Below are 27,654 nucleotides of genomic sequence, written 5' to 3' on the forward strand. Positions count from 1 at the left end.
TTAAAAAAAACTTAAACTTACTGATGACAATGTGTAATATTTAATATTTTGAATATTCAAAATGTATCCAAGTAGCAGCCCCGAAAGGTAAGGTGTTAATCTATGTAATGGGTTTAAATAAAGCTGATTTCCACTTTCTGCTATCTTTTTTATTCTGAAAAATGTTAAAAGTAATATTAGTTAACCATACCACATTTTAAAATCTACGTTTGATTGTTTGTAGATTATGTACTTAATTAATTGTACATTATGTATAAAATGTTAAACATTAATGAACAATCTCTCTTAGATAGCTTAATTGGGCTGGAGCAATCTAAATTATTACATAAAACTATTTGGTCAGTAATAATTGTCTTTAAAAGTCAAAAAATTTAGAGAAATGTTAAAACCAACACAACACTTCCCTTAGTCAATATCTTTAGCGTTGCCAACTGGTCACAAAATTATTTCAACCTTTTCTTTTTCATTCTCAATAAAACAACCAAAATTTTTACTACAAATCTATCTCTTACAATGCTAAAATACCTTTGCAGGAACAAGTAATATTAAACCATTTCAATAATAGCATATACAAATAAGACTGTACCTGGCACCTCAACAACAGTTTTGATCAAACCTAAATGGCCATAACACAGTCCCTTAGGACACTAAGCTCTTGAAGATTTCCTTGTACCCATCCCAAGGCTGCCTAAAGGCAAATCCCATTCTAGACAACCTTCTCAGTTCATGAACATTTCTTTTTCAATTTATACATTATCAACTTTAAAGCCTGCAGTATATGATGAAGTTAGCTGTATATTGCTTATAAAATAATGTATTCAGATTTCTATTTAAGTTTTTACTTAATGAGATACATAATTTTTGAAGTAAGTGTAATAATTTTACAGTTTAAGTTTTTATTTGGTAAAAATAACACATTATTTGATACCATTAAAAACGAATTACTTACGTTATTCCATAATAGATTACAATTGGATAATTTCCAAAATAAATAATAGCTCCTTTGTAAATAGTAAGAATAGCAATTGATAATATTATCCCAAATAAACCATATTTTTTCCATTTCCATAAAGCAGTTATAATAAATGGTGATAATAAATAGATCTGCATATCTGTGATTACTTGGTGAGATGGTGGATAACACTAAAATAAACAATGTTGAATTAGTAAATATTGATTAAATAAACAATTAGATTAATGTTAGAATAGTAAGTTAATATTAGGATAATATAATGTAATAATATTATTATATAAATATAAATTAAATTGAATATTAGACAGAGAAAATGTAAAGCAAAGGGAAAAATTAGAATATATATAGCAAACAGTTACTTGAGGACAGGTTATAGCAATCCATAAAAGATTAGGATTTTTGGGAAAGAATAAAAAATTACACAAAAATATTTAATTACCAGAACAAAACATTGATTATAAGTAACCGGAAGAAATCGGTCATATATATGTTGTGTCTTGAATGGGAATGCTGAAGTGAAACCAACGCTTCAAAATTAATCAATCAGAAATTTATTCCTTAAAAGATTATCGATTAGTTCGTCACAACCTAGATAATTGCTAAAAATCTATTTAATAACTAAAGTTTTTGAGTATGAATTATGTCAGATTCAAACTTAGAATCTACTAGATGAGACAAACTATTTTATTATCTGTACTACTTCGCTATCATAAGCACTAAATTACATCTTTAATTTTATACCAGGGATAACTGTAAAGTAAAGATTGCTGGGAAATTTCTTTCCGTAAGGTTGGCGAACCTGTGCCCTTCATGGCCGCACTAGTAATGTACACATTGCAATGTTGTCTATATAGGTTGTCGCGATGTAGTATCTGTGAATCCAATAGTAGTGGGGAAATAGGAGTACTGTGCCAAAATCCAAGATGGCGGACAGTCATCTTTGAATGACGTCACGAATTGAAAATGACGGTAGTCGGCCATCTTTAATTATGACATCAGTGGCGTAGTAGCCCGTCAGTGGTACCAACTTGATTTATTTTGTGTGAATGTTGTCAACCTGGTTATACATTTAAATTATTGAAGTAATATTTCAAAGGTTGGTAGCACTGTTGAACAGCTGTTGTGTAGCGGTCGGTTTGAATTAAATAAATAAATAATATTTGAAGTTAAAAAAACTGGTCGACTAGGACTCGAACCGTGTCACGTAGGGACGCGACGAGCTGACACATTGAACCAATCGGCTACAGAGGCTCCCTGGCGTAATGAGTGAAAAATGTTCTACATAAGCTGTGAAATGATAACCCACCGGGTTGGTCTAGTGGTTAACGCGTCTTCCCAAATCAGCTGATTTGGAAATCGAGAGTTACAGCGTTCAAGTTCTAGTAAAGCCATTTATTTTTACAAGGATTTGAATACTAGATCGTGGATACCGGTGTTCTTTGGTGGTTGGGTTTCAATTAACCACACATCTCAGGAATTGTCGAACTGAGAATGTACAAGACTACACTTCATTTACACCCATACATATCATCCTCATTCATCCTCTGAAGAATTATCTAAACGGTAGTAACCGGAGGCTAAAAAGGAAAAAAAAGGCTGTGAAATGATGAACTATGAGTTTTAACGTCACATCAGTCTGTACACACACACACAACTATTTTTGTATTACACGCCAGAAATAGAAGGGCAGTTAAGCGAATGGCGTCATGGTGAATCACCAATAAAGGTCAAACCACAGCCATTTGGACACAAACTGGCCACAGTCTGTTGGGATCGTTTGGCATACTGCAGATTGATTTCATGAAAGTGGAAGAACTATAAATGCAGAAGCCTACTGCAAACTACCTGAGGACTACTTGAGGACAGGTTATAACAATCCATAAAAGATTAGGATTGTTTGGAAAGAATGGAAAATTACACAAAAATATTTAATTACCAGAAAGAAAGATTGATTATAAGTAATCAGAAAAAAATCGGTCATGTATATGTTGTGTCTTGAATGGGAATGCTAAAGTGAAACCAACGCTTCAAAATTAATCAATCAGAAATTTACTCCTTAAAAGATTATGGATTAGTTCGTCACAACCTTGATAATTGCTAAAAATCTATTTAATAACTAAAATTTTATAGTATGAATTATGTCAGATTCAAACTTAGAATCTCCTACCTAAGTTACGACGCGCCATTCAAAATCGGTGATGTGGACGGCTGACGAATGGCGTCATCCTGCCGCACGATAATGCACGTCAACATGTTGCGGGTCCAACACATGATTTACTCAGAACATTTTGGTGAGAAATTTACTATCACCCACCATGTGGTCCGGACAGCTTCTTCTGACAACCGTTTGTTCGGGAAATTGAAAGAAATTTAAGTTCATTGCGGATGACGATGAACTTAAAAAGTCTGTTAATCAGTGGCTAAATGGACTGGTGACAGAAGAATACGACGAGAGTATGTTGAAGTGGGTTATTGCTACGATAAATGTCTTAATTCATGTGGCGATTATATAGGGAAGTAGTGTAAGGTATGTAGTTTAAGAGAAATAAAAATTATTTAAAACGTTTTCAGAAAATTTTTTTTACAATGAAACGGTTTTTACTTTAAAGTAACCTCTCATAAATTAACCAAATATTTACTTCTTTATTTCTATGCACGCACGCGCTAGGGAGTGACACACACACACAAAACACAAATGATTATCTATGTTAATTATATTTATCTTTTCAGCGCAGTTTGTAAGATGTAAAAAACTAACTAGCCGAATTTTTTTTAACAACCTTTATACTCAGTGTTTGTCAAATGTATTTTTTACTTTACTAGAAATAATTCCTCTCACTGCTTGTGTCTACAACTTCACCTCACCCGGCAAGTAAAAATTCTGCAAAAATCCTAATTCTTGATTCTAAAAATGGTGGTGCAGCAGATATAAATATGAATGAACATGGGACCAAACAAATTCAGCAGACTCCTTACTCACCAGACATGGTTACTGCAGTTTTTGGATCTTTCCGAAGCTTAAAATTCTGCTTAAAGGAAAGAAATTTGAAGACAGATAAGAGATCAAAAGGCATGCTACAAGAGGACTTATGGTCCTCACTAAAAAATGCTTCCAACAATGAAATCATCACTGGGATAAGTGTGTTACATCAGAAGGAGCATACTATGAAGGGGACAAGTTATTGTACTAATGAATATTTTTCTCTTTTTACATATTTTTGATGAAACCTTATATTTAGAAACTTTTAAAATACTGGAAAAAAATTAAATGATGAACAGTATGTTACACTTTTATTATAATGATGAACTAATTTAATTTTTTTAATTTTCTAATGTGCTTAACTTTTGAACTAATCATTCATTTATATGAGAATTCTGAAAATATCCATTGCTAAAACAAAATTGTGACTTTTTATTTGAAATATCTATTACACTAATAAAAATACATTGAACAATGAAATGCTAAAACGGATTGCAGCTGCCACAGTTAAATTGCCTCAGATATTATTGCAACTGAATAGTAGATAATGAATAGTCCAATAAAGTTATTAGCTTCTAGCTTAGAACTAGTATTATTTCTATGCAATTTATGACAGTGTGATGTAATTTTGCAAGACAGTGGCAATATTAGTCTTGATACATGCAAAATTGTGGGAGTCGGTAAACTGCATCTCCTTATTACTGATTCTTGCATTGCCGGAATGTATCAGCACCCACATAATGGAATGATGTGAAGTTAGAATTAAATGTCAATAGCTGCGAAAGTCATATCTTAATACTAATTCTTACAGATCATCAGTTTAAACAATTTCACATACAATTGTACTACATCATGTTTTCATTTGTTGATAACTAATGATGATTGAAATTAAAAAAAATAGAATCATTTTTTCAATGTTTATTGTGGAATTAAAAGCAAACCACTATTATAGTAATTCATATTATATTGCATAAATTCTTAAACTTATATTATGTGCATAAACTCTGGTCTCAGTTTATTTAAATTTAAGGTGTCATTAAATTTAATTTTTGGTTCATTCACATAAATTTAAATTTAAAGATAATGATTGTACATCTTATGTCAGATCACTTATAATCTTTAAATATGATACTTAACATACATTATAATTATTAATCCTACTACAGTTAATAAGTAAATTCTATTGGTTTTAAAAGTAAATTGTTAAGAAAGTACTAATCATTGCAAACCAACCAACCATGTATCATTTATCATTACCCATAATTTATCATTTCCCCATTCTAACATGTTATTCAGAGTCTATGATGACTATAAAAAGAGAAGAAGAAAAATATGTATGACTGAGATGCATAGAGGAAAGAATTTAAAATTGACTTGTAGCAAGCCCTTATGAAGCATTGATTGAACAACGAGAAAAATCAAGTAAAAAATAAGATGACACCTATGCTGTAGACTCACTAGAAACAAGAACTGAACAAGGTAAACCAAGATGGTTTAGGTATTTATATAGATTGGAAAGTTGAAGAATAATAAAAAAAAATTCAATCTAAGTGTAATGGAATAAAGGCCTAGAGGAAGACCCAGAAAAAGTAATTTAATTTTGAAAATTAAAACTTGAATAAGAAAACAGAGGTGGAGACTGTTATCATGGAAGAATGATTTAGTGGCAGCATTAAGCAGAGGCCATGACGTGCAGCTCAACACACCTCCAAAAAAAAAAATAAATGGATGAAGTGAAATGATGTAATTATTTCGTTTTAAAGAAATATTCAACAAATTTAATATCAATAATATAACAAAGACTCACCATATCATTTATACCATCAATATTACTAATATAAAAAACAGATTTCCAGATGTTGTTACATTTGTCAACAAAATCATCAGTTACATGAATTGCTAATGGTCCTGTAAAAATATTATGACCAAAATTTTTTATTGTCAATGTAGTCATTATAAATACAGGTGTGAACCTACAAAAATAAAATAAATATTATATTTGGAGATAAAAATAAAGAGATAAATATAATTTTAAAATATATAAATTGTAATATAAACGTTTTAATAAAATCTAAACAAAACTATATATAATAAAAATATCTAAATAAAACAATATTATTTGAGTAATAACCGACAAAAAAATTAAAACTTAGTATATTTGAGGTTTTTATGTTAACATAAAAACATTTTCACTGGTGTACAAGTAAAATGTAAAAAGTTTTATTTTTGCTCATAAAGAATTCATTGTTGCTGGCAGTTTTGTGTAGTATGCTTGAAAAATTCCAACATCATAATTAAAACCAAACTCCCATCTTAATTGTAAACAATATCAACAACAGAATCTTTATCAATTCCTTCAATAATTTTCAATTATCCAGTGATGCACCTGGTATATCATGATTAATTATAATGAAACATCTCATTTATAGGTGTATGATAAATGATGATTTTGATTAAATATATTTGTAAAATTGGTTACATTTTTTAAAAATTATTTAATGACTAATATTAAAGATATTGGAGATTAGAGGGGTGAAGAAGAAGGCTAGAAATAGAAATGGATATAGACAGCAATGCCATAAGGGATCTGCCATCAGGCAGAATACCAGATGATAAAATAAACATCATTTTAAAACAAATGGGAAATGTCACTGACAGCTGACAACGTGGAACAGTTTAAATAAAAATTAACTTTTTTTTTAAAACCATCATTTTATTTAATTTTAATCATAATACTTGAGTGTTGTCATTCTTCTACCTACTAATTCTAACTTCCAAAGCTTGTTTCTTATATATTATTCAATTGTTCATTCCACACATCCAAACCATCTTACATTATATTCCTGCAGCTTGACTCATCCCCTAATCTATTTGTCTTACTTATCCCTTCTAATTAGTCTATACCTAATTCAGTTAGCTTATAGAGCTACGAGTGTTCATGCAGCCGATTTAAAAGCCATCTCCTGTAAATTCTGATGCATGTAAAAGAAACTATGCAATGTTAATATTCAGTAACAACGTGTAATTATATATTTTATATATATACATATATATCAAAATACTTACTTTATGTATCTTTTGATATACATAGAATAAAAATTTAATTTTTTTCCATCAACTAGCTTTTTAAAATTATAGTATGATGTTAGAACTCCACTTAAAATAACAAAGGTGTCAACAACATTCCAAAAAGCTCGAAACATCATTGTCCAACTTCCTTGCAACACCTAGAAACAAACAAAAGAATTTAAGTAGGATTATCTGCTAACCAGTTTATCTATTCCTGGATAGAATAATATTCAGTTGATTCAAAACATATAATTTTCTTTTATTATTTACATAAAAATAAAAACAAATTAAAATTATTTAACTAATTAAAAAATTGAATTCAAATATGCATGATTTGTTTAAAACATCTACTGTACATTTCATTTAAGACTGCAAAAAATTAAACCTAGTAGCTTTCACTCTAACTGAAGCTTCTTCAGAATCTGAGTGCTGAGAATGGTAAATATTTTAATGTTGAGGAATGTATACTAGAGATTGGATAAAGTTTTGAAGGATCTTTTTTGTTTAAAATTCATTGAAAGTTAAATGTGAAATTTAAATTGTGTTTGTTCACTTAGAATAATGTTGTTTATGTATGTTTTGAATAGGTTATTAATTTAAAGTTGATCAACTTTATCTAATTTTTATTTAAAAATTAAGGCTAAATTAACAATGATTTTGAACGCTTTTTAATAAAAATTAGATTTTAAAAAATAATAGCAGATTATAATTTTAATTCAAAGATAAAAGTTATTTTAAGTCAATAAAAGCTAAGAAGAAAATACAGCACGTATAATAATATAAATTACCTCAGCAATGACTGTCCTATTGGTAAGTAGCACAAAAAGTCCAAAAACAGCTTTGTGGCTGAAAAATATTAGTAGTGAAAATAGGAAACGTATTCCATGAACACAAGTTATTTCACCATCATCCAACTTGGTACTTATGAGATCAGGAATTGTTGAATAAAGTGAAAAAGACATCACAATTTTCTTCCAGAATGTCTCTGAAATAATTTTCAATTATCTGTTAATTTAATAAAATATATATAATTATTACAAATTAATGAACATATGAGAAATCTAGAAGGTTGTACAATCTTATTAAGCAAATATGAAAGTCACAACAATTAAAATTTATGATGTATATAATCATGGTATTTAATTGACTCAATGATAAATTTTCCATGAAAATTAAGCTAAGAGCTTTATCTAAGTATGATATAAATTATGATATATCCAAGAAAAAAGAATCGTACATCTTTGTGTTCCCTCTACAACTCCACTGTAGTCAAACTTTCCTTTTTGAAATTTAAAGGCAAGAACAATCTTTGCTGATCATATTTTATTTAGAACAATGTTTATTTTTAGTTTTTTTTTTTTTTTTACTGATTAACTGAATTTTAGAAGTTCAAAATCCACTGTTTATTCTAATTAAGCTGTCATATTAAAAATTCACTGATACAGAAAAGCCCAAGAGCTACTTTTTTCTTTTAATCTAAATATCCTGAATAAACTTGTAAAGAATTCAAATTTTCATTCTTTAAAATCATACGTCAAGTACATTGAGGAATGAAGAATTCTTTTTAGAAATTTCTTTTTTCTCAATGCTACTTTGATGTCTGTGTATGAACCAGTGAAAACAACAATTTATACATGTCACTCATTAAAATATAGTTTATTCTCATATGTTGCTAAAAATATTCTAAATTTTCAGCCTTGAAAAAAGAGAAATTACAAATTACTGAAAAAAAAGAAATTGCAAATTACGTGAATATTTTTATTTTATTTTATTTGTTTGATCTTGTTAGACATCTAAAACATATATTTTAACAAGAAAGATGGACAAGTGAAACATAATGAATGAATGAGCACAGAGAATGAAATAATGAGTAATTGCAATAATACATTAAATTAACATTATAAACTCATTAACCACTGCTAATGTAATAAACACAACATTTAAAAGAGTTTTCATTAGTTTAACTGTACTGATGGAGACATTACTATTAATGCAAACTAAACTAAACCTGGTTCAAAATTAAATTACAGTTTTAAATTAAACTTACTCCAACAATACACAACTCAGATGTAAGTAGCTTTAATTTTGAATATTTAAAATTAAGGTATGCATATAACAAACTAAATACAAATACATAAATGCTAAATTATCGCTATATATTAATAAACCAATATCATCAAATCTTGAAATATTCGTACAAGCAGAATAGAAAACCGTGATGATGCCCACCACTATTACTATTGCACTCAGGAAATTCCCCCACAGTATAAAAAAATTGCTAAGCAATAAGCTTTTAACCTTCCATCCAAATTTTTTACATATGTAATCTCATATTGTGATGATGTAAAACCTGTTCAGTTCGAATTTATTCAGATTGTACCTGACAATGTTTCCCAGTCTAAATAGAAGGTAGTGGAAGTATTTTAAAGTACTTTATAAGCATTTAACAATTATGTGCATTATCAACTGCTTCCATTATGATTAAACATTTTTTTTGCAATTTGAATAGTTTAGAGAATTCTTCCAGTAAATGAATAACACAAAAAAAAGCAAGGAACGAATATCAACAAAATAGACAGAGATAAGACAAGCTTCTATCTGTAGTCAACTTAACCCTTTTATTATTAAGTAGCACTCAGCAATTACTTGAGAACAAAGTGCTTGTATATGTGAAGTTCTACTCCAGCCTTTATCTATAGTAATGTTAAGAAACTCAGCATTTTCTATATTCTCAATCTTTTTCTGAGTGAAAACTCATTATATCTGATGTTTGTTTACAATAAGTGCATTTTGTAGAGTGCAGAAAAATTTTAAGCATTACTGGAATTCAAACTTTGATTCTGATTGGTGAAAGATATAGATGCTGTAATTTAACTATGGTGATCTATAAAAAGGATTTAAATTGATGCTTGAAATTAGAGAGCTCTTTTATTAAAATTTAAAAATTAAATGCTCTGATACAAATACTGGGAAATGCAGATTAATTTTTCCTAACTGAATGATTCAAATTCAAACAATCCATTATTTGAATGTATAAAAATTTTTTACTTCGAACTCCTTGGGAAAGATTTTCAAAGATTAAAAAAATAGCATCTAACACCACAGTAATAGAATTCAAAAATTAATGTAGAGTGATCAGGATCAAAAGCCTTTGTCAAGTCAACAAGAATGCATATGCTCTTAAATTTCGTTTCTTGATAAATTAATACACTACCCATCAAATCTGCATCTGCTAAGATAATAGAAAAGCCTTTTCTAAGGTAATTAAACTCTTTTCACTCAGTGTTTAAAATTTTATAAAGTAAGATACATCTATTAAAAACTACCTTTTTACAACATTTTTGAGTAGAGAAAATATACTGGCCAGTAGTTTACATGAATGTGTTTTGGAGTTTCTTTTTTAAAACTAGAATTATTTTGGTAAATTTTAAGCAATCAAAAAATAAAGGTAACTGACATCACATACTAAAATACCTCAAAATAGATATAATGCAAAACTCTTTAGAATTGTAGTATTTATTTCAAATACATTTACTGAAATTTTATTTTAAAGACATATCATAAACAAAGATCTTATCTCTAAAAACTCTTTCCAGATAAAAGCATTGATTGATTGAAGGAACAGAGTAGACACTATACATAAAATCTGTTGAAAATTTAGTATCAAACTTAAAAGGGTATAATAATAACTGATAATAACAACAGAAGTAATACTGATTACCAGTTATTAAAATAATTGGCAGCTCTTCTATCAGTAATAATCGTAATCATTAACTAGCTTTACAACAGAATTTATAATGGTTATATAAGAAAATATATAGCTCTCTCAAAATGGGTTAAATTACAATAGGTTTTGAATTTATTGTCACTAGAAAAAATGTTACTTTTAAAATCTATTTTCTTATCAGAAAGTAGACTTACTTTGCTTATATGTTCTTTGAAATAAATCTAAAAATTCAGTGATATTACTTCTTTTTCAGGACATGAGGGATTTTCAGTCTACAATGTAGAATTAAAAGACCTGCTAAAAACCATTGCTTATGTTTGAGCTGTTTATATTTCCCCTTTTTTATCAAGCTTATATCATTTAGGATACTGAGGAAGGCAAAAAAAATTAAACCTCTCATTTGGATCATTAAATTTTATCTAGAACACTATTCAGTGTCAAATTAAGTATGTCGAAAATTATTGTCAAAATTTGTAATTTTATTCCTCATATTATTGAGTTTCAAAAACAAGTAAATATTTTCACAACGAGAGCTTTATGATTACATAGAGCCACATTTAAAACAGAACCTATAAATTCCACATTAGGTAAATTTGTAGCAGTATAGTCTACTTGAGTTTGGGAAGAGGAAGTAATTCTGGTAGAACTATTTGTTATCGGAACTGGATCAAGTAATCTAATTAGTAAATATAGAGTCTTCCAATCATTAGAGGTAATTTGTTATAAATATTTAGGTTTCTGGTGTGGATGACAAACTTTCATTCTCTGTGAATTATGCCTAATATTTTACTCAGTAAATTGAAATAATATTTGGTGCTGGAATATAAAGTTCTGTATAGTGATGAAAATCCTTTCATCAGTAATGTCATTTATTGTTGAATATAGTTTATCTCCAGAGTATGCAATTAGGTTTCCATATTGATACCTGCTATTAAATATGAATCTAATATCCTATCACTGTAACCATTTCTCAACACTAACAGAGATGTGTGATCATTTTATTTTTTATTAATAAGTTAGAGTTGGCACTTAATTTTTTAACCTTTTTTTTTATTTCTTCACAAAAAAATTTAGTTTTCCCCTAAGGAATATTAAACATAATAAGAATGCTGAGCACATTCACATTAGCCCCCCAATATACAGATTCTGTCAGAAGTAATAATCCAGAATATTGAATGCACCTAAATTAAATGTCACTAGATAATAGTCATAAAAATCATGAGGTGATGATGTATTAACATTAGAACAGATTCCATAGACTGTATAATTATCTGTATTAAAGCACTCTTAAATACTTGTTACAGAAATTATATTTTCTGTTTCAAAATCCAAAATAATGACTTATATTGAATGAATAAAACTGACAATACCACAAAATTACCAAAACATTCAGTCATTGTTACAAACTAGAACAAGCATAAAATTCTAACATGACTGTTTATTTGATCTTCACAAAACAATCTTGGATCTACAGTACTATTATTATTAAGACCTTATGTAGTTAGCACAACAAAAATCAAAATATAAAGCCTCCTTTTGCCCTTGATGTTTAAATCTAGAATATCTCAAATATATTGGAACTGTTCAAAGATGGACTAGTTCACTAATCATTACTGAATTTATTCTGGCTGCCAATCTTTACAAATAGTTATTAAAAAACATGATCTGTTCTTTCATATGAGAAGAACATGGTTTTTAATACCATAAAAGGATTTTACACAAAAGAACTCCTTAACATGTTAAGTCTACTTTCTATAGTTTAAATACTGTCATTATCTGAGCAATGGAAATGACATTGGTACCTTAGGTATAATAACATGTCAGTATAACAACATCTCACAGTGCTTCAGAATCAATTATTTACATCAGTCTGCACATGGCATCACAAAGCCTAAGATTTTACTGTCACTTTGACCCTTGGATTTAATTTATGTTGTTAGACTTAATCTGTGATTAGAATTACCAAACTATTAGTCACTATGTTTAGGGTCATCTATGTTTCAAACATCAATAATTGCCAGCATCTGAAAACAGGTGCATTTTAGTAACTAAAGCTTTTTTTTTGTCTTCAATCATTTGACTGGTTTGATGCAGCTCTCCAAGATTCCCTATCTAGTGCTAGTCGTTTCATTTCGGTATACCCCCTACATCCTACATCCCTAACAATTTGATTACATATTCCAAATGTTGCCTGCCTGCACAATTTTTTCCTTCTACCTGACCCTCTAATATTAAAGCGACTATTCCAGGATGCCTTAATATGTGGCCTATAAGTCTGTCTCTTCTTTTAGCTATATTTTTCAAAATGCTTCTTTCTTCATCTATTTGCTGCAACACCTCTTCATTTGTCACTTTATCTACCCATTTGATTTTTAACATTCTCCTATAGCACCACATTTCAAAAGCTTCTAATCTTTTCTTTTCAGATATTGGGATCGTCCAAATTTCACTTCGATATAAAGCGATACTCCAAACGTATACTTTCAAAAATCTTTTCCTGACATTTAAATTAATTTTTAATGTAAACAAATTATATTTCTGACTGAAGACTCGTTTCCCCTATTCTATTTGGCATTTTGTCGCTCCTGCTTTGTCCATCTTTAGTAATTCTACTTCCCAAATAACAGATTTCTTCTACTTCCATAATCTTTTCTCCTCCTATTTTCACATTCAGCAGTCCATCTTTGTTATTTCTACTACATTTCATTACTTCGTTTTGTTCTTGTTTATTTTGATGCGGTAGTTCTTGCGTAGGACTTCATCCATGCTATTCATTGTTTCTTCTAAATCCTTTTTACTCTCAACTGGAATTACTATATCATCAGCAAATCGTAGCATCTTTATCTTTTCACCTTGTACTGCTATTCTGGATCTAAATTGTTCTTTAACACCATTAACTGCTAGTTCTATGTAAAGATTAAAAAGTTATAAAAAGATTAAAAAGGGGTAGGAAACATCCTTGTCGGACTCCCTTTCTTATTACAGCTTCTTTCTTATGTTCTTCAATTATTACTGTTGCTGTTTGGTTCCTGTAAATGTTAGCAATTGTTGTTCTAGTTCTGTATTTGAACCCTGATTTTTTTTAAAATGCTGAACATTTTATTCCAGTCTACGTTATCGAATGTCTTTTCTAGGTATAAATGCCAAGTATGTTTGTTTGTTTTTCTTTAGTCTACTATTAATCTGAGGCCTAAAATTGCTTCCCTTGTCCCTATACTTTTCCTGAAACCAAATTGGTCTTCTCCTAACACTTCTTCCACTCTCTTTTCAATTGTTCTGTACAGAATTCTATTTAAGATTTTTGATGCGTTACCAATTAAGCTATTTGTTCTGTATTCTTCACATTTATCTGCTCCTGCTTTCTTTGGTATCATGACTATAACACTTTTTTTGAAGTCTGATGGAACTTCCCCTTTTTCATAAATATTACACACCAGTGTGTATAATCTTTCAATCACTTCCTCACCTGCACTGCACAGTAATTCTACAGGTATTCCGTCTATTCGAGGAGCCTTTTTGCCATTCAAATCTTTTAATGCTCTCTTAAATTCAGATCTCAGTATTGTTTCTCCCATTTCATCCTCTTCAACTTCCTCTTCTTCCTCTATAACACCATTTTCTAATTCATTTCCTCCGTATAACTCTTCAATATATTTGACTCTACCTTTTGTATTATAAATTGGTGCACCATCTTTGATTAACACATTATTGGATTTTAATTTATGTACCCCAAAATTTTCTTTAACTTTCCTGTATGCTTCTCTCTTTTACCAATGTTCATTTCTCTTTCCACTGCTGAACACTTTTCTTTAATCCACTCTTCTTTCGCTAGTTTGCACTTTCTGTTTTTTGTATTTCTTAATTGTCGATAGTTCCGTTTACTTTCTTCATCACTAGCATTCTTATATTTTCTTCGTTAATCCTTTAGCTGCAATATATCATATGAAACCCAAGATTTTCTACCAGTTCTCTTTGTTCCGCTTAAGTTTACTTCTGCTGATTTAAGAATTTTGTTTTTAACATTCTCCCATTCTTCTTCTACATTTTCTACCTTATCTTTTTTATTCAGACCTCTTGTGATGTCCTTCTCAAAAATCTTCTTTACCTCCTCTTCCTCAAGCTTCTCTAAATTCCACCGATTTATCTGACACCTTTACTTCAGGCTTTTAAACTATAATCTACATTTCATTATCACTAAATTATGGTTGCTATCAATGTCTGCTCCGGGGTAAGTTTTGCAGTCAACGAGCTGATTTATAAATCTTAGCTTAACCATGATAGAATCTATCTGATACCTTGCAGTATTGCCTGGCTTTTTCCATGTGTATATGCTTCTATTATGATTTTTAAACTGGGTGTTGGCAATTACTAAATTATACTTCGTGCAAAACTCTATAAGTCGGTCCCCTCTTTCATTCCCTATGCCCAGCCCATATTCACCCAATATATTTCCTTCCTTGCCTTTTCCAATGCTTGCATTTCAATCTCCAACTATTATTAAATTTTCATCTATATGTTTAATTGCTTCGTCAATTTCTTCATATACACACTCTACCTCATGGGCACTTGTAGGCATATAGACGTTAACAATCGTTATCAGTTTAGGTTTTGATTTTATCCTTATTACAATGATTCTATCGCTATGCATTTTGAAATACTCTATTCTCTTCCCTATCTTCTTGTTCATTACTAACCTACTCCTGCCGGCCCATTATTTGAAGCTGAGTTATTTATTCTAAAATCATCTGACCAAAAGTCGTTTTCCTCTTCCCACCAAACCTCACTAATTCCTACTACATCTACATTTATCCTATCCATTTCTCTCATTAAATTTTCTAACCTTCCAACCTTTTTTAAACTTCTAACATTCCATGCTCCGAATCGTAGAATGTTATTTATTAATTTTCTGGTGACCCCTTTCTTAGTAGTCCCCACCCGGAGATCTGAACAGAGTACTAGTTATGTAACTAGTAACATCAGCTACTTGTACGTAATGGTGAGGAGTTGAAATCATCCAGAATTAAACCATTGATCTGATTTTATTTTGTAAAAAAAGTATCTGTCCAGAAAATATAATACCAACAGCTTATTAAACAAAAAAAAAAACAATATTCATAGTTCAAAGTTGCAAAGCAGCCTAAACATATAATGTTGTAAAAGTGCAAGGAAACTGAACAATCTAATGAGGTACTGATAGTTATCTTAAATACTCCTCAGATGAGTCAACCATTACAATGGAAAATCTTATTTGATGTTTTAAAAAAATTAGTTTCTTGAAAATTTGATATCCTTATGAACAGAGGAGAGCTACATTTTCCTCTCTGTACTAACTTTTTATTTCTATTAAATATATCTACCTATATAACATTCATTTTGGACTAAATAATAATTATTTTTCTTAAAGCAGATTTCTGAAAATTTTGAATTCATTTGGTAAAGTATATTAATGAGTCCACTAAAAAATGTTGAATTATCCTCAATTTTTACTATCAATGTAATGAAATCTCATGAAAACATTTGTCAGTTACACATTTAAGACGATTTACCAACTAAATATTGATTATTATCATTATTATATTTCTAGTAGTTTTTTTTCAGAGCTATTATGTAACCCTTCAGCAGTAATGTAATTGGTATTTCTGTTATTAGTTAAGTTTTTCTTGAAATAGTCAAATGGAATATTTAATTTTTTTTCATTTAATTTATTGTTTTCTTCTGAATTTAGGATGTTAATAAATTTCAAATTACTCACCTATACTAAGATTGTGGCTTCTAAGAATAACTTGAAAATTTACATAATATGATTAATAGTATGTATACCCTGTTATTATGAGGTGATTTGCAAAGAGTGACGTTTCCAATGTATGATGTACACAATGTATTCTTGAACCAACAGTTGATTCTAACCCTATAAGTCAGACAGGCAATGCAGACATAACAGTACAAAATTATTCACCGTTAAGTTATGATTATCAGTCATGTAATAATCATACGAACTTGTACATTTTGAGTTGTTTTGAAAGTGACAACCAACACTTCCTTCCTAAAAATCTCGGAAATTTTGTATGAACATTGACCGATGTATATTTACATAATGCATATTCTGCCACAAAGTATGTTTTTGATTATGTTTTGCATTTACTGTGGATAAAAAATGTATCAGTTTTGGTAGTATGTTGGGTATTGTTTAAGTTATTTACTTTGTTGCCTACTTTGGACATAGTGATTTAGAAAGTTGAGTTGTCATGATTATATTTTGCAGCAAACTGCTGACTTAAACTGCTGCTTATTTTTTTATTTCTAGTGAAAAATAAATAACATTGCTTTAGAGTGTCTTTGTAGAGGAATATAACTTATAGAGGAATATTAATATAGAATTGTCAGTGTTGTATTTAATCTGTATTTCTATTCTATGGCAAAAGTCTATTTTTTAACAGAAGTAATGTTATTTCAGCCAGCAATTAGAAATGGATAACAGACATAAAAAACTTAATTAAAAGAAGTATCTATTGAATGAAAAATAGTTTTGATTGCTATTTTAATATTTCATACAGAACAATGCTTATAAATAAACAAAATATGTTAATCTGAATATTATTTAATTACAAATTTTACCTGGGTTTTGTTCAGTTCGAGACGTGTCTTTCTTAAAATAAGTGTAATCACTGAACGTAGCAAAAGCTATAGCTGAAATTACTGTTGCATATATCAAACTAAAACAGAAGAGAATTGTATTTAGCTTTACTAAAATATAAAAACATTTCTTGAGAAAATGTTTATATGAAAAAATTACATATTCTATATAATTGTTTTTTCGTTAGAATTGTTATTTATTTGGAACAATTAAAATTGTATTAACACAGAAAATTTATAAAAATGAGGAGCTCAATTACAAAGCATTCCTTGTCGTTTGAGTGAAATTTGTGGCAAACCACAAAAAACATTTGCGAAGCTAAAATTCTGTATCTATGCAGAAAAAAGTTATCAAGTTATCTGTCATGTTTATAAATTTAATATAAACATATATTGTCAAAAAAATAGGTAATGAAAGCAACACATTAAAAGTAAATAAAGAAATAATTCTGAACAAAAGTCATTTTGTTCAGAATTATAATAAAGACAAGGGATGTTTTGGAATGAAACGCTTCAGACAAGAAACATTCTGGTTCAAAAGACAGTGTACAAAATTTGTCAAAAAATTATACAATTTATTACTAAAAAAGGGTAACAATTCTTTATGCTTATTCTATAGTACAAAAAAAAATTTAGTATTTAGGCCTATATGAGTCTATAATATGATAGAAATTGTAGATTTATCAGTGAAAGTAAGTTAAGTTGTTATTACAATTTCATACAATAAAATAAGAAAATAATAACCTTACCTGACTATTTAAATTATACTTTCAACATCTTCCGTCATGGTAGGTAGTAAAATTTCCACCTTCCATGAAAGGTGAAAGTATCACAGAATGTGATATCTTCCAATTCATTTTCCAAACCCTCGCAGTCAATATGTTCACTCAAAATGACATTTTTATAAAGTAATAAGTCCAGGTTCACCTCCCAGTCTCTTCAAAATGAAAATGTACAAGTACTTCACATTCTCAACCTTTTTTGTTTTTATAGGAATGCCTTTCTCTATTTGTAGTTCTCTATTGTATTTTTTTCTGTATTGTAATCTTAACAGCTTCTGTTTTGGTTTAAGAATTTTTTTTTAGGTACCTATAACTGTTTGGTACCATGTTTTCCTTTAACTAAAAAATATATATATTTTATGTAGCTTTGAAATATTCAGGAAACTGGGCAAGTACTGGCATGTTTTACATAAGCCTCTGCAGGAATGTTTTTTAATGGATCTAGTTTTTCAACGAAAGACTTCACTGCAGTAATTTTATTTTCATAAAGATGAGGGATCTGTGATCACCATCACCAGCTTCAGAAGCAAGACTTCCATTTAAAATATGTCTTCTGCAGAAATGCTGAATTATTTTCTCTGCAACACCTAGTATTTCAGAAAAAGCTTCCTTACATACCTGAATTTGCCTTGTTTGCCCATCTTTTGTGTGTGAACTGAAGAATCTATTGCATGTCTGCATTATCTGCTTCTACATATTTCTCTTCTTCTCTTAGGAGATTCACTCGTCTTACCGTTAAGCATGAAATTGTCTTGAATTTCCTTATTTATTTTTTTATAAAAGTTCTGATTAAATTTACAAATATACTTCACAGTTAACTCACTACAATAAAACTTGCTTGAACCATGTGAGTGCTGAGAACATTTTGGTAAATTTTTAGAGCATAACCCTGCTTTTTTGCCACTTTCCAGCATTGAACAGCTCAGTGCATTTCCCTTTTCCCTTTCATTGCAAGGTTAAACTACGTTTTTGCACTTCTTGTTCACTGGTTTGAGTACCTTACATACAAAACAATATACAATATTGCAACAGCCTATAGTCCGATAAAATACAGTAAGTTTTAATAAGGTTATAATCAAACTGATAATTCTATTGCATAAAACAAACTAATAAAGTCATATTGTTCATAACTAATACATATATGTAAACAATACGCTAAAGAAAAAAAGATAACCCAAATTTTGCCAAATGTATCTAAATAACCAGAGAAGGAACTAACACACAGAACTCATAATCACTTTCCAGAAAATATTTATGTCAACTGTTAGGAATATTAGCCGTGTGACCACATTAAATATTTCCCACCTGTAACATTACATTATATTCTATTTTACAGATTTTTTTATTATTCTATGATGTGCAACACACTGGACAGAGACACCATTGAAAGTAAAGCCATATCTATATTTAATGTATGCATTGGACAAGAGACTTTTTGTTACAAAAAAAAGGAAGCAAATTGAAAATATTACAGCCATATTGAATGGACATTTTGGAAACAAGATTCATACATTATTTAAATTGATTTTTTAATCATTTTAAGGATGTTTTTTGAACAAAAACCATAATTTCTCCTGTAGGAGGAGAAAATGCTGAATAAAGTCATACAAAAATATCAATTTCAAACATTTTTGGACGAGAGTCGTTTTGGAAATGCGATTAAATATTTAATTTCCAAACATAAAAATCCTTCTCAAAAATACTTTTAATACTCATATAACGTAAACTAATTAAGAGTTCTTAGAGCTCCAAATTTAGAAAAATCATTCAAGCAGAGGTATCAATACACAACTTAGCTTACTATATTTTCATTATAAAAACAAAATTTTTACAAAATTCAAAAAGAAATTCCTTAATTAATTTTTTAAGAAGTCATCAACTGAATTATTCATTAGCCCTTAATAAAAAGTAACATTATGGAGTGAAACACCCCAACAATATTCGACTTTAATGATCTACAGGTGTTAAAATTAAATATGCCTTTGTCATTTTATCCTTATTAAACACACTTGAATTAAGCTACTCCATGAGATCTGTTAGGGGTTAGATAAGTTATCATTTATGCATTTTGGTAATAACAAAATCTACACAATTTACCATTTTACCTAGAACAAAAAATATGTTAAAGAAATGCTACCTGCTTTTTATCAGAATTGGTAATCAAGTATTACAGATAAGAAGAAAAGCAACATTTGGCAAAAAAAAATAGAGTGCTTGATTACTTTCCTTTAAAAAAATTCTTTAGAACAAATATCATAAAATGCTATTTTAAAACCTTCAGCTACCATTCAAATATTTTTTGCAGTTATGACAAATTAATTATAAATGAATAAATATGTAAATAATGCTGAACTAAAACTTGACATGCTTGTTATATTTTTCATTGGAAGTATCATTACCTCCAATGAAAAAGTAAACAAATAAAATAAAAGAATACCATTTATTTATACTAAACGGAAACAAAGGGGCAGACTGTGATATTTTTTAATACATTGTCTCAGAACAGAGGGCTACATTAATTTGTTCCATCACAACATTGTACCAATGTTTTTTATGGCTATGATGCATTTAATGCATCTAAGGTACTAAAGACACCAGTTAGAATTACTCTCGTTGAGATTAATGATTTTTACTTCATAGTCAGTCTCAGTAGTGCACAGAGTGAAGGCGTCACTTGCAGGATAGAATATGAAGTGAATTTCATTTCATAGGCCACATGATGACATCCAACCATACATCTGGTTCAGTGCAGAAGTTAATCAGTAAATCAGTAGTCACTTCATTCTTCACTTTCCTAGTAAGCCTGGTTTGAATAATTTTTATTAATGAGAATGGTTTGTCATTTTTAGGAGTGACTTGTAACTTTTGTCCAGTCATCCACAAACATTGCAATTATTGCACTCAACATATATTACACATTTAAAAACACTAGATGTTTATACAGCACTGCCAAATAGAGTAATGATAATAAAAAAATGTTTAAATATCATCTTAATAGTAATTATAAAATATATACAATCAAACTAAACTTACAGAGTGACTGCTCCAGAAGTAGTTAATCTGTAAGGTTTTTTCTGAACTTGACAAGAATTAGACTTCATCCTCATTCTAATATTAAGACCAGTGTCAGTTGAATTATACTTCATAAGGTAATGTGAAAATATATTTTCAACTTCATTTACTGAGCATGATGATGGTACACACAATCCCCAAAGTAATTCAGAAAATGATGGAGCAATTTTTATATCTATCTGGAAAATAAATTCAAAGAATGTCAATAAAATTGCTGCATTTTAATTTATTCAACAATAGAAAATTAAATTGTTATTGCTTTTCTGTTGTTATAGGAAAATGTGTGTTATTCTGTGTTAACATGCAATTTTACTTTTGTTCAGTAAGCATGAATTGATATGTTTATAAATATAACTTTTTAAGAGGAAAAAGAGTACACAAACCAAACTATGCTGACTTCAAGATGTTCTACATTGGACAAACATTGTTCATTTTCATTCAAAGATAAAATAATTATAACAAAAACATCCATATTGAAAGTTTGTTATTAATACTTTATACTTTTCAGGAAATGATAAAACTTGATTTTTTTTTTAATTTTCTCAAATACTTTAGAAAATACAAACAATTACAAAACTGACCTATAATTTTGTAAATTGAATGCCAAATCTTGAGGGAAATAACGAATGTATTAGGAAAGCTGTAAAGTACTCCATTTTTCAATAATGTATTAATTAAAATCGTAAACTTGGATTTAGATGCAACTGTTTGATAATATTTTAATTTGTAATGAATTGGCTAACTGTAATTTAAATTAAATTATAAAGAGAAACAGCTTAGTAATGATTTACCGAACGTAAAAATATAAAATAAGGGATGTTTTGACATTAAACAGTAATTACCAGATGCAGTGAAATTTTTATTCTCATCTGTCTATTTATTTACTAATTATATCTTATTTATATTATAGATGTTATATTGTAGAAGTATTTTCAAGAACTCAGCTAAATCCTCTAAAGATACTGTCTTATAATTTTAATTTATAAAGGAATTTTTTAAATAGTAATAGTTTATATTGCAATAAGTAAAGTTGATTTTGATGTATCACAGTTTCATAAATACTTCTACAGTTGTGCATATTAATAACTGTAAACCTGTACAGACATTACCATAAATAAAATTATGCTGAAAATATGAATATAAAATACAAACATCATCAGGTGTGCTGTGCATTGCTCTGTGTGACTGAATTAAATCCAGAACATTTTGATCTAATTTCGATGAGTTTCTTTTATCAAGAAACAGTGAAGCTAGGCAATACTGTCCTTGAATATCATTCTGTGATTCAGATATTTCAACACAACCGTCATAATCTCCTAATTGTGCTGAGTTCCCTCTTAACACACCAGATCCAAGTTTTCCTGTTGCATCATACACTGTAAAAAAAAATGTATTATGTAAAATCTACATATTACAAAAAAAATAATTATTAAATATGAGTGTACTGTTTTTTTTTTATTCCTAATGATAATTCTTACTTTCCTATAACTAATGGAATTAGAAAAATAAAATTGAAATGAGGATAATAAGAGCCATATATTATAAATTTCAAATAGTTCATTTTATGCTTTCCTTTACATTCAGTTACTTTTACAAAAGTATGTATTAGAAAACCTATTTAAACTAACTTAAATCCATTTCTCCTTAGAATTGTACTTTGATTAAATTCTTTGCAATAGATCTATTTTCTGTTCTGAAATTTTCATTATTTTAAGTAAAACCTTTTACAATCATATTACATAGAAGATGCAATTTCTATAATTTGTTTTCAATGTTTGCTTTTCTGTCTCATTATTACATTGTAACAAAAGAATTATTGATCTGATTCAAATGAAAAATTTACTTTTGTTAAGATTGGTTATCAGAAGGAATGATGAAGACTACAAAACATCTGATAAACAACAATAGGAGTAATGATAGGATTTTCTCTAAGTCAAAATTGGTTTTCTGTCAATATCTTGCTTATTTTTCCACTATGATACTTTTTCAGAAGCAAAAATTAAAGCTGTACATAACTTTTGTTGGACTTTTGGCCAGTCACACTCTCACTGGATGAAAAATATTTCTTTGCAACTTTCTCAATAATCTTTGATTCCCTCTTTGAGAGAGAATATATATATATATATATATATATATATATATATATATATGTGTGTGTGTGTGTGTGTGTGTGTGTGTGTGTGTGTGTGTGTGTGTGTGTGTGTGTGTGTGTGTGTGTGTATGTTTTAATTGCTTTACTTACTTATTTTTTTTATCTAATATTTAAGATGTTCATAATTTGTATTTTTTTCTAATTAAAAAATAACAATAATTTCGTTATTTTTGTAACAAAAAAGAAAAAAGTAGTATAATATCCAAATTTATATACACATATATATATATATTAATCTGTTTTATATATATATTTATATGAATACACATTAAAATTAATCTGTTCAATGAATTCATTGAACATTTATCTAAAATGACTATTTAATTAAGCAATTCATTTTATTTTGCTTAATTCTAAGTATTACTTTGATTTTGTGTGAATGTATCAATTATGAAAATTTATGAATTCATTGAACAGATTAATTTTAATATGTATTCATACAAATATATATATATATATATATATATATATATATATATAACAGATTAATATATATATATATTAATCTGTTCAGTGAATTCATCAGTTTTTCTATTTGATACATGCACACAAAATCAAAGTAATACTTAGAATAAGGCTGAATAAAATGAATTTGCTTAATTAAATAGTCATTTTAGATAAATTTAGCTCTTTAATAGTATTATGATGGATGTTGTAATACAAAAAATATAGTAGCAGTCTGACTAGAGATTCAGGTCACTCCCAAAATGAAATACATTCTCAATAGACATGGTTGTTGCAACAACAATCATTCTCTTTTATATGGTTGCATTACAGGACACTAAGTGTTCCAAACTGTAAGTAATATTCAGCTCTACAAGCAGCAGCTTCAAGAGTTGTATAATTACACCATTTTTCCAGAAAAAGTATTTCTGGTAAACAGACACTTTTATTGCATGATAGTTATAAGAAAAATTGAGATGGCACATGTGTAAAGCAACAAATAGATTCGGAAACTACTGTGAGATTATTTTTGCTCAGGTACAAATCATGTTTCTTAACTAAGAAACATGATTTCAGAATCATCTTTTAAGAACTATCTTCCATAAAACATGAATTGATTTATCAATCAGGTCAGCAATTTTCATGTTGTATAGTGTGGTGCAATATACTGATAAACAGGTTGTAATGTAATCCTTTACTTTTTTTAAACTGTCAAAAATCTTAACATTTTTCAAATAAAGTGTGAAAGAGTGAATCTCAGAAATGAAATTTATTTCTCCTATTGTTTCTTAAAAGCTATTATGATTTTTTTTTAAATAACAAGAAGTTTACACTTAGGTTAGTAATGTTTGGATTAATAAATTACTAATCTACTTTTGTATTGGTTATCTTATTGGTTTTTCATAGGCGAAAGCTTATATGAACATTATTATTCCTAATGTTATTCTTAGTTTTCTGGAAAAGAAATCTCTAGAATAGCAATTAATTAGATTGAAATTAATACTTGTAATGCAATTGTAATAGATACCAGTCACTCTTTAAGATAATTTGTAGCGATCATCCTTATCCCTAGTAATGTGGCAAATTCTATAATGTGATGACCCCATTAGGACATTAATTCAGCTAAATATAAAAATGTACATTAAATAAAAATAAAACATGCCAAGATTCAGTTCCTTAGATCACTTCACATATCACACTAGATAAATCACAGGAAATAGTAACTATCACACCAGAATGTAAAAATAAAATACATGATAAGGTGGTGATATAACAACAATAACTGAACCACTATCATCTTAAATGTACTTGTCCAGCTTTAATACTAAATTATCACTGAACACACTTTTTCTATTAACATTTCTGGGGAACATAAAGAATATATAAGCGTAACCTACAGCTAACTTGATTAGGTTCTTTCCTTTTTTTCATAATGATTAAAATTTTACATTTGACATAACAACTGACTTCAAAATAAAAAATTATTCTCAAACATACATACATACCTATACATATCTTATATTAATGTGATTGTTTCTATTAACCTATAAACGAGTATTATCTATTTTCAGCCAAGAAAAAATATCAATTTTGGGTAGTTTTAAAACAGATTTAGCTTTTTTATTATAAAAATTATGGATAATCTTAGTTGTTCAGAAAATTAATCTTGAGTTTTAAAAATTTGATCCTACTTCATTAAAATATTAAAAGTCAGGAAATTAATTATTAAATATTTAAAGTATTTTTTTTATTTAAAGTATTTTTAAATAGCTGCAGAAAATTCTTTGAAGTAAAAAAATAAGATAGGGCCACTTTAAGGCAATATTGATGTAGCACCTAACTCCCTTAATTTTTGTTTCATATTTTAATGGGCTATAAAATTCAATTAAAATAAAATCAGAAACTTACTTTTTAATGCCCACAATTCCATATTTTGTAATTCATTTAGAAAAAATTGAAAGTGATTCCAGCATGCAGGACTGATCAATTCTTGATCAATAGTAATAGGTAATGATGATGGAAGATTCCAGTTTCTTCCAGGCCAAATTGATTCATCATCTGTAATAATAATAAGTTTTGACTCATAAGTTAAAACAGGAATACAGTAAGGTAGAACAGATGTAGATATATAATAATAATAATAATAACTAATCTTTATTATTTGAAGGAACTGCTGAAAGAAACAAATTATCTTCCACTTTTCTAATATTAACCATCTCTAATTAGACATAGCACTTAGAAGGTGCTATGCCTAATAAGCGTGATCTGTTTAATTCTGAAAGGACACTGTTTCCAATCTGGCTGGTCACAATAAAAAAAATAATAAACTGTTACTGTTTTTCTCCCAACTTTGAAAAAACCAATATTCTGTTTTGTTTTCTACTCTATATTATGTATTAAATTTGAATGGAAATGCAATCACTAAACTACTACTGCACAGACTGGTGGATCTAACCTTTACATTTTGGGTAATGTTCAGACCTGATTCTGCCTCGTTTCAACGAGGCAGAAATCAGGTCTCAATTGTTTACTACTTTTACTATTAGTAATAGTAGTAAACAATTGTTTACAATTCATTTTTACAACAGTGAAGTATCAACCAATATCAAAGATGTTCATTGACTGCTAAGTTAATTGTTTTCAATAATCACCATAAGAAGCACTAGAATTGTTCAAATCTAGAGTCAATAATTTGTTTTCAGACAATGCTGTAACTGCTTTGAAGTTTGTAAATGGTTGTTAATTTTGTTTTATAATAATCATAAATCAGTCCATACAGTTATTACTACAGTACTTGGTACACATACTCTAAAGTATAGAAATTCCATTCAAATACTTACTGTTTGTCTGAAAGCTATTCTTTGGAAGAAGACATATTAATAAAATCACCACTTTTGTTATCATTGTCACAGATCCTGAACAATTTTCAATTTCCTGTAAAAAAGCAGGTCAGAATTATTATATGGATCAGTATTCGAGAAATGTGTTGAGAGTTGACAGATATATTTTTTTACAACCTCAATAACAGTGACTACAAGTTATTACATATTTCCTATTAGTTAACTGAATTTATCAAGGGCAGCATATCGTAATATGAAAAACAGAGATGTCTGGGCATGATATCTCAGTGTCCTCTACCAAGAAATTTATAGAATCATGATTATAAACCCCACACAAATATGGTGTGTAGTTTTTGTCTGCAAGTGGATATGTTAATGAGAGGTGGAAGGCGAACTACAGTGCATATTAAAGATGTAGATACAGACGACCGAACAAGAGTTCAAGGAGCCATAGCACATGTGTTGAAGCAAGCTTATGGTGAGACATAAAATGTTTCTATAGTTATAACACTACTGGCTGCCAACATGTTGATAGAGCGGAGAATACATATTGGCTGGATGCATTGCAGGGCCTACATTTGGGAAGATGTCGATCGGTGCTACAGATGCTGGGGCACCGGTCATAGGAGAAGTGAGTGTAAGGGCCCTGACAGCTCGGAATTATGCTTTAATTGTGTGTGGAAAGGGCACAAAATTGTGTCATGCTTAGAGCCCAAGAAGTGCCTAGACTGAGGGAAGGGGACTATCGCATTGGAGGAGTACCGTGCAAATCAACCAATAATGATTAAAGTGCTGCTAACTAATGCCAACAGACGTTCGCTCTCCCATGATTTAGTGGAAGAGGTAGCAAAGAAACGAGATGTTGACCTAATGGTAGCTACCGAACTAAGCAAATATGTTGCAGCAAGTGCTGGCTGGTGGTATGATAGCAAAGGAGATGTCGCCATCTTCAATATCAGTGGCAGGTGGATGTGGACTCTTC

General features: G+C 29.0%; 1 protein-coding gene across 1 annotated transcript; it reads right to left on the reverse strand.

Annotated features, from left to right (window-relative positions):
• On the reverse strand, positions 1–26,736 carry LOC142325749 (nose resistant to fluoxetine protein 6-like). The gene is made up of 10 exons (XM_075367779.1): positions 26,673–26,736; positions 25,741–25,890; positions 22,389–22,612; positions 21,198–21,415; positions 17,365–17,462; positions 7,811–8,007; positions 7,077–7,180; positions 5,761–5,926; positions 950–1,143; positions 1–154 (listed from the first exon to the last, which is right to left on the reverse strand). Exons 1-10 carry the CDS (start codon positions 26,734–26,736, stop codon positions 1–3), a joined length of 1,569 nt encoding a protein of 522 aa, XP_075223894.1.
• Positions 26,737–27,654: the final 918 nt, after the last annotated feature.

The sequence above is a fragment of the Lycorma delicatula genome, chromosome 5, assembly GCF_047948215.1.
Source record: "Lycorma delicatula isolate Av1 chromosome 5, ASM4794821v1, whole genome shotgun sequence".
In the NCBI taxonomy this organism is placed as follows: Eukaryota; Metazoa; Arthropoda; class Insecta; order Hemiptera; family Fulgoridae; genus Lycorma; species Lycorma delicatula.

Excerpts from the sequence above, each read along its gene's own strand:
- LOC142325749 (XM_075367779.1), bottom strand. The coding sequence starts at position 26,736 with ATGATAACAAAAGTGGTGATTTTATTAATATGTCTTCTTCCAAAGAAT. Across the intron at positions 25,891-26,672 it reads GAATAGCTTTCAGACAAACA|ATGATGAATCAATTTGGCCT; the intron begins GTAAGTATTTGA and ends TTATTATTACAG. Across the intron at positions 7,181-7,810 it reads ATAGGACAGTCATTGCTGAG|GTGTTGCAAGGAAGTTGGAC; the intron begins GTAATTTATATT and ends GTTTGTTTCTAG.